Genomic DNA, 13,311 nt, shown 5'->3' with positions numbered 1-13,311 from the left:
CGTTGGGGTTTTTAGGTTTGTTTTGGTTTTGTTGTTATGTATGATGACAAATCTGGGACAGGGAGAGACAGAGAGCACATGAAACTGGTGGGTGTTGAGAATATCAGAGACTTGAGCAGAGAAAACTACTATATTTATGCCAGGGTCACGAAAACCCAAACAGACCACCACAAGAAGCTGTTTGTTTGTTTTGGGTTTTGTTATTGTTATTGTTTTGTTTTGCTTATATTGAGACAGGGTTTCTCTGTGGCTTTAGAGGCTGTCCTGGAACTAGCTCTGTAGACCAGGCAGGTCACAAACTCACAAAGATCCACCTGCCTCTGCCTCCCAAGTGCTGAGATCAAAGGCATGCCCCAACACTGCCTGGCAATCTTCCAGGACTCCTGACTTTATGTTGTTTGTTTGTTTGTTTGTTTTTCAAGACAGATTTCTCTGTAGCTTTGGAGTCTGTCCTGGCATTCTGTAAACTAGGCTAGGCTGGCCTAGAACTCACTGTCAAGTGCTAGGATTAAAGGCTGCACCACTACCTACAGACTTCCAACATTTTTATTTAGGTCAACTGGATTAACACTCCAAATAACTTTTAACAACTTCCCATATAACTAAGCATTACTATAAAGATTTATAAATTGTTTCATACGCGTTCATGACTTTACTGTTTCTAAACTGACATATTTCAAATTGGATAAAGAAGAATCATAATGTAATCATCAAACTATTCTACAATTGGGGAGATATAAATCTTGTTTTGCAATTAAAATACTTGGGAAAGAATAATTATAAAATGATAATGTAGGGCAATTACCTCAAAGCAATGATAGAAAATAGAGATGTCATTATTATAGGAAATCTAAGGTACTAAGTAAAAAACTAACTTTTTCTATGAAATAAAGTCTTCATAGACCTTTTCAAGATTTACTAACAGTAAATTTTAATAATTATCTCCCTACACACAACAGGTTGTACAAGCAGAAATACATATAATTTCAACATCTTCTAGTTTAAGAAAAAAAGTCCTTTAGTATATTCATACTCTAAAATAGAGGTCATCATTTTAATTAACTGTTGCATTAAAGCAAAACTCTAAATGGTAATCATTTGTCAAACCTATATGTTTCCATAAAATCTTAACTTTTCTATTTGCTTTTTGCCTTTAAAAAATATTTACGACAGCAACAATTTGCCAGTTGTCATTGCAGAAGCTGCTACCTAATCAGAATGAAAGACATTTATGACCTTTTAAAAATAAGCATACATATTTTATAAACAATCAGATATATAAAAATTAAAGTTTTGTCATGTCCTTGTACAGTAATATATTGACATTTCTACATATGATACATGTGTTTATAAACACAAAAATACATATATAATATATATATATTCATTAAATTTGAAAAGGAACAGAGTATGTGTAAATAGACTTCAAAACTCAAACATTAAAAAGTCCTATAAACATTAAACAATTTTAATAAGTTTATGTACAATCCTAAATAGCTTTATTTGCATATATAAAACTGGTATGTAAAATTATGCAACTCAGTATTTAATGGCAAGGAAGTCTACAAAAAATAACAACATTCTATTCACAAATAATTTCAAGAAATCAATATATATCTAATGTGTAAATCTGAGTCAAGATTAAAAACAAAAAACACCACTCAGAAATTTATTGTTTATATGCAACCCATTATAATTGCCTTCACAGTTATTGTTTATTTTGTAACCACATGAAATCATGGCTTCAAAACAATAGAGACAGAGGGCAGTATAAGCCTTTTTTATATTATTTTGACTTCAGAAGAATTTTTTAATTTAGTAATTGTCTTACAAAGAAATAGCCAACTAGGACTCTATGTAATTCTGGAGATAGAAATTAAAGACTAATACACAGCATAAACCCATCAGCTCAGAAATGCAGTCCAAACAGTATTTCTGACAGATATATATAAATCATGAGAATATACTAACATTAATTTTTAACAAAAAATGGAATCCATCTGGTTCAACTTTATGCATATTGGAGTACAAGCTGTACTGTTTAGTGTCCTGTTCTATTCTTGAGAGGTTGCATAGACTTAGCTTTGAGATAATAATCTTATGAAATACAAAATAAGTAGCATATTTCCTGAAGAACAATGTTCCCAATATTTCTCGAACAATGTTAAGATGCAGAAGATAATGATGGGGCCTACAATTAAAAGAAAATGATATTATGGATTTGTTACACAAGCCTGCAGGAGTATTTCTGTATCTCAGAACTATAAATAAATACTAACAGCCTCTTAATGCTTGAGTCTGAAAGAAACAAAATCTCTCTCTTTTTAATGTGCATTTGTGCTTTGCCTGCCTGTGTGTCTTTGTGCAGGTGTTGTAACCCCTGAGAGTACAGTTGCAGGCAGTTTGAGCTGTCCTGTGGGTACTGAGAATCGAACCCAGGTCCTCTGGAATAGTTAGTACTCTTAACAGGTAAGACATCCTCCCATGCCCTAGAAAAAAATCTTAACAGCCAGCCAAGTGAGAATTTATCCTGAAACCAGTGCCCAAGATTTTGCTATCAAAATCTCCATCACTGTTTCTGTAGTTTTCTGTTTAGTCAAAAACTTTCAGAATATTATTATGTTAATATTTTTAAATTCTAAATGTGCACAGATTATCTTTCTGTTCTATTACTTTTTTGAACATTCCACGATGTTTTAAATTTTCCCCAAACAAGATGACTATCAACAATAACAAAAATAAGAAAACAAATTTCCAATATAGAAATAAAGCTCCTAAAATAATACCTACAATGAAAAAAAAAAATAACACAGCTAGTAGAAATAGAAATGCTACCTCAACCACTATTTTATTGAAATTAAAAATCAGTTTTGTAAATTGTATACAGATATAAAGGAAGGCAAAACACTCAAATATAATAATAAATAATATAAAAGATAAACACCTGTGCAATTCATGAAATAGAGGATGGTCTCACATAAATTTCACATTTACTCTGGATTCCTAAAATATTTTCATAAAATTAGTAGAAATAAAATTATTACATTTCAAATAAAGAAAATTAAATTGAAATACACATACTTCCATCTGGATAATTACTAGAGAAGAACTAATTGTCTGATAATGTCAACAATATATAGGCTATAATACTCTAAAAAGCAAAGGAAGATTTAACTCTGACAACATTCTTAGATAAAAACCCAAAAAACTTGTATGTGTGTGTGTGTGGTTTATAATGTACAATATATCTACTGGGTTATAGATTTTCACATTTAGATACTTAGAATCCAAACTGCTACTTTACAACCAAGATAATAGACAGTGACAATTTAAAGAACTTACTAATGTAAACTGGTCATAGACTTGCATCAGGTCCTCCATTTTGTACTGTTCTAGTACCACAAAATTTTCCAAATTTCCACTTGTTTTTCGTGCACAGTTCTGACAATGTACCTTAAATGTCTTTTCAGAATTGCTTTCATTAGTGACAAAAAGCAAATTAAATACTTCCACCTATTGTTACACAAGAAAAAGGAGCAAAAGAAAAATAGTTGGAATTTAAACATTTGGCTAGAGAAAGTACTAAAATGGTATCATTAAATGCAATGAGATATCATTTAACACAGACAGACCTAAAAGATGGAAATAATATTTTCCATCAAGATTCTATACAGTAAAGTTTATAATGGTTTCACAACATCTGTGTACAATCAGATAAAACATTTTCTTATGATGAATCTTCATAATTTATTTTTTTACCCTAGCTAGAAATATTCAATATTTTATCAGGAAAAACAAACAAATAAATATAAACAACCCAACAACATATGTAACCAAATATAATTTGTAGTCTTTCAAAATTTGGAAACTGATAATATGAGTTAGAAGTATTCAGCTTTCATCCTCATAAATAAATGAAAACAAGTACAAGCACAAACAAATTTGTGAGCATTAAAATAAGTACATTTTAAAGGTAGTGGACAGTTACAAAAGCTTAAGTACCATTACGAAAAGGATTATGCACTAATACTAGGACAGATTTACTTTTTTGTATAAAACAAGCTATAATTTCTTTGATCCTATAATAAACTGCTCTATTGCAAGTTTATTACTTAATTTATCTACTGTTTTCATAATGTACAATGATGATTTTCCCATCCCTCTGATGCTCCCAAATTCCTTAAACCATCAAACTCTATGCATGTTTGATAACCATCCCTCCAAACAAAAAGAAAAACTTAAAAATAGAACTGGGCAATGGGGGTACATGTTTTTAGTTCCAGCACTGGGAAGGCAGAGGCAAGTGGATCTCTGCGAGTTCAAGACCAGCCTGGTCCTCAGAGCTAGTTCCAGGACATCCTCCAAAGCTACATAAGAAAATCCTGGGTATTTTTGTGTTCTCTTATTGCTTTGTTTGGGTGTCTTTTGTCTTACTGGTCTGTTTATGTATCATGGTTCCTGGTTTCATATTTTTATAAGTTTTGGGTGTACATGTATATTTCTTCTGGGTTTTTTGTTGTTTAAATTCTGGTTTGTTTGGGTTTTTGCTTGATTATGTATTTATATTGTAAATAGAGAAAGAAAGGGCATGGAGTTGGGGAAGTGGGGAACTGGGTAGGATCTGGGAGGAGCTGGGGGAAGACACTTCGATCAGAATATATTACAAGAAAAATTATTTTCAATAAAAATTTACATATGAAAAAGAAAAAAAGAAAACCCTGTCTCAAAAATAAACAAAAAAACTCCAAAACAACAACAAAAACCCCAAACAAACAAACAAGCCAAAAAAAAAACCTAATAAAATCTATATAAACATGCTTTCAGTTTTCCAATTAAAAGTAAAACTCCTACTTCTTTTTAACCTCACCATTGATAGCCAATCCTTTCATCTTAGACAGTTTTGTCAAAATCCCAATTTTCTTTCTGTTTTCTGAAACTTCCAATAGGCTAAAAAAAAATTTCTAGTATCCACAGCATGCATACCCATCAAGGGACAATTCTGTAAAGCTGAGTCTCTCACCATCAGACTTCCAATATCAGGTGGCAAGTGGGTTTCTATACTTAGGGAACAATCTTAGACCCTTTATAGCAATTATATCTAAAGGTCATATCAACAACTTCCAAATGAATGACAATTCTGTCCATACTATGCCCAATTATCAAATATTTCAATTATTTCTGACTATCATGTGTTTTAAATATATCTGTTGGAAACCAGCAGTCTGCTGACCTCTCCTCCAATGGGCTGAACGCTCATGGCCATGTCATCAGTATGTCTCGCTTTACCTGGCTGTTCATGAGTTACCTAGCTCTCTATCTTGCTCTCTTTCTCTCCACCCTTCTTGCCCTCTGACTCTCTTCCTCTCTCTCCTGCTTTTGGTTGGCCACCAGACACCACCACCCTTTTCTCCCCCCTCTACCAATAAACTCCACATGGGCACTGAGACTTGTGTTTCTGTTTCGTAGGCAGCAATTATAGCAAAAGAACAACAATATCTACCAATGTTCATAAATTATAAGAATGTAAACTCTTTCTTTATCTAGAGATGTTTCTGAATAGTAGGATATTTGCCATAAAAAAACAAATTTCTAGCATTCTTCCTTTGTCCAGAAAAAAAAAAAAAAAAAGACACTATTTTCACCCACTACTAGTCTGACTACAAATAATACTCTTTCCTCTGTCCCTTCATTGTGAACATAGTCTGATAATGTTCCACAAGAATCCATTGTTGGAGAGGCAAACAAAACCAACCAGCAACTGCCATCATTTGAGTCTTGGTTGTGCCTGCACCCACCTGGAGGGAGACCTGGATACAAACCAAACCATCCAGATTCTGCTGCCAACAGAACCTTGGAACAGTATTGACTGTGAAAGACATACACCCCCATCTGCACCCCCTGGAAGAAGGGATGTGAAAATGACAGTATAAGAACACATTCAACAACAGGAAGACTAATATGACTACCAGAGTCTAGGGATCTACACCAGCAAGACCTAACATCCCAACACAGATGAAGCAGAAGAGAACAACCCGATAAGCAATTTATTGATGATATTAGAGACCCTAAAAGGGGAAATAGCAAAGTTCCTTAAAGAAACGGAAGAAAAGAAAAATAAAAAATGAAAGAAATGGAGGAAAAAACAAACAAATGAAAAAATGCAAGAAATGAACAAATCTCTTATAGCATGGAAAGACAATGGGAAAAAAACAATAAAACACATGAAGGAAACAATTCAAACAGTTGAAGACATGAAAACTGAAATAGAGACAATACAGAAAACACAAACTGAGAAAATACTAGAAATAGAAAAACTGGGTAAACAATCAGGAACTACAGATGCAAGCATAACCAACAGAATACAAGAGTTCACAGAGAGAATCTCAGGTGCTGAAGATAGACTAGAGGAAGTAGATTCAACAACCAAACAAAATCTTATATCCAACAAATCCTTAACACAAAAGATCTAGGAAATGTGGGACACTGTGAAAAGGCTAATCCTCAGAGTAATAGCCATAGAATAAGTTGAAGAAGCCTAGCTTAAAAGAGCAGAAAACATATTCAACAAAATCACTGAAGAAGGACATGCCCATGAAAGTACAAGAAGCATACCGAACATCAAATGCACTGGACCAAAGAAAAAAGACCCCTTGACACATAAGATTCAAAACACCTAACATAGAGAATAAAGAAAGAACATTAAGAGCTGTTAAGGAAAAGGCCGGGTAACATAAAAAGGCAGATCTATCAAAACTTCTCCACGGAAACGCTGAAAGCCAGAAGGAGCTGGATAGATACTCTACAAACACCAAGTAGAAGGAATAATCCTGAGTGAGATAACCCAGTCTCAAAAAGAGGAACATGGTATATACTCACACATTTATGGCTTTTAGACATAAAGCAAAGGATTACCAGCCTAGAATCCACACCACCAGAAAAGCTAGGAAACAATGAAGACCCTAAGAGAAACACACATGGTCCTCCACAGAAGGGGAAAGGGACAAGATCTCCCAAACATACTGGGAGCATGGGGTAGAGGAGAGTGAGTTAGGAGAAAGAGAAGGAGACAAGAGGAAGGGCATAATGGAGCATGAAGATTGAGTCAGGGGAGGAACACAGAAGAAAAAGAAAAGTGATACCATATAGTGGTAGCCATTATAGGTTTGAAGTGAAATCTGGCCCTAGGAAAAATGCCCAGAGATCTACAAGGGTGACCCTAATTAACAATCTTAGCAACAGAGGAGAAGCTACCTTAAAATGCCCTGCCCTGATAATGAGATTGATAACTATCCTCCATCCTAGAGCCTTCGTCTAGTAGCTGATGGGAGCAGAAGCAGATACCCACAGCTAAACACTGAGCCAAACTCCTGAGAGAGACAAGGAATAAACAAAGGGGTCAAGATCAGACTGGAGAAACCCACAGAAACAGCTGACCTGAACAAGGAGGAGCTCATGCACTGATAGCTGGGAAGTCAGCAAAGGCTACTATACCTAGCAAAACTCTCAATCACTATAGACATAGAAAACAAGATATTTAATGACAAAGCCAGATTTTCACAGTATGTATCTACAAATACAGCCCTACAGAAAATTTTGGAAGGAAAACTAAAAACCAAGGAAGTTAACTATGCTCACAAACACATAGGAAACAGATAATTCAACTTCACCAGAACCCAAGGGTAAAACAGACAAATATACCCACAATACCACTGCCAACAACAAATCTAAAACAAACAAGCATTAACGATCAATGGTTCTTACTCTCCCTCAACATTAATGTTCTTTCCTTGCCTATAAAAAGACACGGGCTAACAGAATGGATACAAAGACAGAATCCATCCTTCTGCTGCATACAAGAAAAACATCTAAGCTTCAGGATAGACATTACCTCAGGGTAAACGGCAGGGAAAAGATCTTCCAATCAAATGGATCCAAGAAGCAAGCAGGAGTGGCTATCCTAATCTCTAACAAGTCAGACATCAAACCAAAATTAATCAAGAGATGAAGACGGTCATTTCGTATACATCGCAGGAGAAATCCATCAACACAAAGTCTCAATTCTGAACGTCTATGCCCCAAATACAAAGGCACCCACATTCGTAAAAGAAACACTACTAAAACTCAAACCTCACATAAAACCTCACACACTTAGAGTGGGAGGCTTCAACATACCACTCTCACCACTAGACAGGACCACAAATCAGAAACTCAACAAAGAAACAAAAGAACTAACAGAAGTTATGTCTCAACTGGGTTGAACAGACATCTATAGAACATTCCATCCAAAGACAAAAGAATATACCTTCTTCTCTGCTCCACATGGAACCTTCTGTAAAATCGACCATATACTAGTTGACATAACAAACCTCAACAGATACAAGAGAATAGGAATAGTGCCCTGAATCTTATCAGACCACTATGCTTTGAAATTGGAATTCAACAACAACACAAATCGCAGAAAAGCTACAAACTTATGGAAACTGAACAATGCACAAATACCTGGGTCAAAAAAGAAATAAAGCAAGAAATTAAGGACTTTCTAAAATTCAACGAGAATGAGGACACAACATACCCTTGTGGGACACCTTGAAAGCACTGTTACGAGGGAAGTTCTTGCACAAAGTGCCCTTATGAAGAAAACAGGATATAGTCACATGAGAGAATTTGACAGCACTACTGAAAGCCTTAGAACAAAAAGAAGCAGGAGTAGATGCCAGGAAATAATCAATTTAAGGGCTGAAATCAATAAAACAGAAACCAGGAAAACAATACAAAAAAAAAAAAAAAAAATCAATGCAACAAAGAATTGATTTTTCGAGAAAAATCAACAGGATAAGCAAACCTTTACCCAAAATAATGAAAAAGCAGAGAGAGAACATGCAAATTAACAAATTCATAAACGAAAAGGGGAACATAACAACGGACACAGAGGAAATCCAGACAACTTTCAGGTCATACTTTGAAAAACTGTACTCCACAAAATTTGAAAATTCAAAGGAAATGAACAAATTTCTGGATAACAATCACTTACCAAAATTAAACCAAGAACAGACAAACAAGTTAAATAGACCGATAACCCACAATAAAATAGGAGCAGTCATCAAAAGCCTTCCTACAAAAAAAAAAAAAAGCCCAGGGCCAGATGGCTTCACTGCAGAATTCTACCAGAAATTCAAGGAAGAACTAATACCAAGAATCCTCAAATTGTTCCACACAATAGAAACAGAAGTTTCGTTACCAAACTCTTTTTCCAGACTACAATCACCTTGGTACACAAGCCATACAAAGACACAACTATGAAAGAAAACTATAGACCAATATCCCTGATGAACATCGATGCAAAAATAATCTACACAAGCCATACAAAGACACAACTATGAAAGAAAACTACAGACCAATATCCCTGATGAACATCGATGCAAAAATAATCTATAAAACACTGGCAAACTGAATCCAAGAATAAATCAGAGAAATCATCCACCATGACCAAATAGGCTTCATCCCTGGGTTGCAGCGATAGTTTAACATACAACAATCTATCAACGTGATCCACCATATAAACAAACTGAAAAAGATAAACCACATGACCATCTCCCTAGATGCTGAACAAGCCTTCGGCGAAATTCAACACCCTTTCATGATAAAGGTCTTGGAGAGATCAGGGATAACAGGAACATACCTAAACATAATAAGAACAATATACAGCAAACCAACTGCCAACATCAAACTGAATGGAGAGAAACTTAACATGATTCCTCCAAAATCATAAACAAGACATGGCTGTCCTCTCTCTCCATACCAGTATTGTAGTTGAAGTTCTAGCTAAAGATAGAAGACAACAAAAGGAGATCAAGGGCATCCAAATTAGAAAGGGAGAAGTCAAACTGTCTCTATTTGCAGATGATATGATAGTTTACATAAGCGACCCAATAAACTATACCAGGGAACTCTTACAGCTGATAAACACCTTCAGCTAACTAGCAGGATACAAGATAAACTCAAAAAAATAAAGCCTTACTTTATTCAGACTACAGAGGGGCAGAAAAGAAATTAGAGAAACATCACACTTTACAATAGCCACAAACAACATAAAGTATCTATGGGTAACACCAAACAAGTGAAAGCCCTATATAATAAGAACTTTGTATCTTAAAAGAAAGAAATTAAACAAGATACCAGAAAATGGAATTATCTTCCATGCTTTTGGATAGGTAGGATAAACAGAGTAAAATTGACAATCTTGCCAAAAACAATCTACATATTCAATGCAATCCCCATTGAAATCCCAGCACAATTCTTCACTGACCTTAAAAGGATAATAATCAACTTTATACGGAAAAACAAAAGACCCAGGATAGCAAAACAACCCTGTACAATAAAAGAACTTCAGGAGGTATCACCATCCCTGACTTGAAGCTCTACTACAGAGTTATAGTCCTGAAAACAACCTGGTATTGGCACAAAAACAGACCAAGTAGACCAATGGAATCAAACTGAAAATACTGATATTAACATACCTACAAAGACTGCTTCCTGAAATTAACTCCAATAGGACAGACACTGAGATCGACAATTAATAAATGGGACCTCCTCAAATTTAGAGGTCTCTGTAAGGCAAAGGACACAGTGGACATGACAAGTGGCAGGCCACAGACTTGGAAAAAATTTTCGTCAATGCTACGTCTGACAAAGGGCTGATCTCCAAAATATATAAGAACTCAAGAAGCTAGTCAACAAAACACCAAATAACCCTATTAAAAAATGCGGTACAGAACTGAAGAGAGAATTCACAATAGAGGAAATCAAAAAGGCTGAAAGACACTTAAGAAAATGCTCCACATCCTTAGCTCTCAGGGAAAAACAAATCAAAACAACTTTGAGATACCATCTTACCCCTGCCAGAATGGCTAAAATTAGAAACACCAATGATGACTCATGTTGGAGAGGATGTGGAGAAAGGGGAACACTCCTCCACTGCTGGTGGGAGTGCAAACATGTATAGCCTTTTTAGAGATCAGTATGGCGGTTCCTCAGGAAAATGGGAATTAGTTTACCACAGGACCTGGCAATCCCCCTCTTAGGCATATACCCAAATTATCAACATCCATGCAACAAAGACAGGTGTTCATCTATATTTGTAGCAGCATTATTTGTAATAGCAAGAACCTGGAAGCAAACTAGATGCTCCTTAACTCAAGAATGGATAAAGAAGATGTGGCAAATCACAATGGAATACTACTCTGCAGAAAGAAGTAATGGAATCTTGAAATTCACAGGCTTGTGGACAGAACTTAAAGAAACCATCATGAATGAGGTAACCCAGTCACAAAAAGAGGAACATGGTATGTATCCACTCAAATATAGATTTCAGACCTAGAGCAAAGGATCACCAGCCTATAATTCACACTGCCGGAGGAACTAGGATACAAGGTGTATTCTAAGAGTTTCATATAAGGTCCCTCACAGAAGGGAGAGGAAGGGTAGTGAGGGGAGAGTGAACTAGGAGAAAGAGAAGGGGAGGAGAGGAAAGCACATGGGACTAGGAAGATTGAGTCAGGGGAGGAATAGAAGACTGAAGAGAGAGGGGGGGGAGAAAGAAAATATAAAAGATGGAGCCATTATAGTTTTGAAGAGAAAACTGAACCTAAAAATGTTAGAGACCTACAAGACTGACTCCAATTAACAATTTGAGCTTCCATGGAAAGGCTACCATAAATGCCCTTCCCTGATAATGAGATCAACAACTAACATATCCACCATCATGGAGCCCTCATCTAGTACCTGTTGGAAAGAGAAACAAACACCTACAACTTAACTAGAACCCAGGTGCAGAGAGAGAGGACAAGACCAGGTTGCAGAAACACATAGAGACAGCTGACCTGAACAAGGAGGAGCTAATGGGCCCCTAGACTGATAGCTGGGAATCCAGCATGGGACTGACTCAGACCCCTTGAACATGGGTCTCAGCCAGAAGGACTGAGCAGACAGGATGTATCCCTGGTACACAAAGGGACTTTGGGGGCACATCCTCCATGGAGGGATACTCCCTTAACCTAGAGACAGTAGAGAAGTTCTAGTCCCTACTTCAAATGACTTCACAGATTTAGATGACCCCTCCTGGATAGTATCAGCCTACATGTGGAGTGGAGGGTGGGGAGGTAGGAGAGGAGGGTGGGGGTTGCATGTGAGTGTGGAAGAAAGAGAAGTAGGGAGGGCGGTTGAAGTTGGATCGAATTGAAAAATAAAAATAAAAAAGAATTAGACTTCAAACACAAATCAATCAAAAGACATGAAGAAGGTCATTTCATATGTATCACAGGAAAAATCTATCAAGATTAACATCCATGCCCCAAATACAATGGCATCCCCATTCATAAAAGAAACAGTACTAAATCTCAAATCACACATAAAACACCACTAAGAATTTGAGCAACAGTGGAAAAGACTACCTTAAATGCCCTTCCCTGATAATGAGATTGATGACTAACTTATCCACCATCATAGAGCCCTCATCTAGTAGCTGATGGAAACAGAAGCAGACACCCATAGCTAAACACTGAGCCAAACTAGAATCCAGACGCAGAAGGAAAGGACAAGACCAGGCTACAGAAACCCACAGAGACAGCTGACCTGAACAAGGAGGAGCTATTGGGCCCCCAGATTGACAGCTGGGAATCCAGCATTGGACTGACTCAGACACCCTGAACAAGGGTCTCAGGCCTGGGCAATCTATGGGGACTCTGGCTTGGAACCAGTTTGTATCCCTAGGTTACTAATGGACTTTGGGAACACATTTCCTAAGGAGGGATACTCTCTCAGCATAGATACAGAGGGGAGAGTCTAGGTCATACTGCAAATATTGTGAAAGTCTTTAATGATTCCCCGTGGGAAGCCATGCCCTTGGAAATAGATGGAGGTGGTATGGGGGGTGGAAGGGTCAGTGGGAAGAATGAGAGGAGGGGAAGGAACTGGGATTGATTTATAAAATAAGATTGTTTTTAATTTAAATAAAATTAATTTTAATAAATAAGAATCCACTGTTAGCTGATGAAATTGAATTGGATGCTCAATGAAATTTGAATACTGTAAAGCATGCACTTCTATGTAAATTAGAAAAACCATCTCTCCACAGTATTGATCAGTATGTCTATTTTGTCTAGCTGAATTTCCATCAGTCATATATATTAGTGCAATAGTTCGTTGTTCATAATTTGTCTTCTGATAAAATGAAACTTCCTTTTTTCCTACTGCCGGGAAGCAAATTCCAGACTCATTCATTCTATGTAAATGGTGTTTCTTGTACCACATTTC

The 13,311-nt window shown here is 36.2% G+C and overlaps 1 protein-coding gene across 2 annotated transcripts in view; it reads right to left on the bottom strand.

Annotated features, from left to right (window-relative positions):
• Window positions 1-1,486: 1,486 nt before the first annotated feature.
• Window positions 1,487-13,311, bottom strand: part of LOC127214697 (histone demethylase UTY) — a 141,183-nt gene continuing 129,358 nt past the window's right edge. For both annotated transcript variants that reach the window (XM_051175000.1, XM_051175001.1), the window contains 2 exons: window positions 3,343-3,513; window positions 1,487-2,191 (listed from right to left, as the gene is read on the bottom strand). In XM_051175000.1, coding sequence (XP_051030957.1) covers window positions 2,165-2,191; window positions 3,343-3,513 — 198 coding nt within the window. In that variant the 3' untranslated portion in view covers window positions 1,487-2,164. The remainder of the gene's footprint in view (window positions 2,192-3,342; window positions 3,514-13,311) is intronic.

The sequence above is a fragment of the Phodopus roborovskii genome, unplaced genomic scaffold, assembly GCF_943737965.1.
Source record: "Phodopus roborovskii unplaced genomic scaffold, PHOROB, whole genome shotgun sequence".
Lineage (NCBI taxonomy): Eukaryota > Metazoa > Chordata > Mammalia > Rodentia > Cricetidae > Phodopus > Phodopus roborovskii.
Note: the sequence above shows the minus strand (reverse complement) of the source record. Positions and strands in the feature narration are given on the sequence as shown.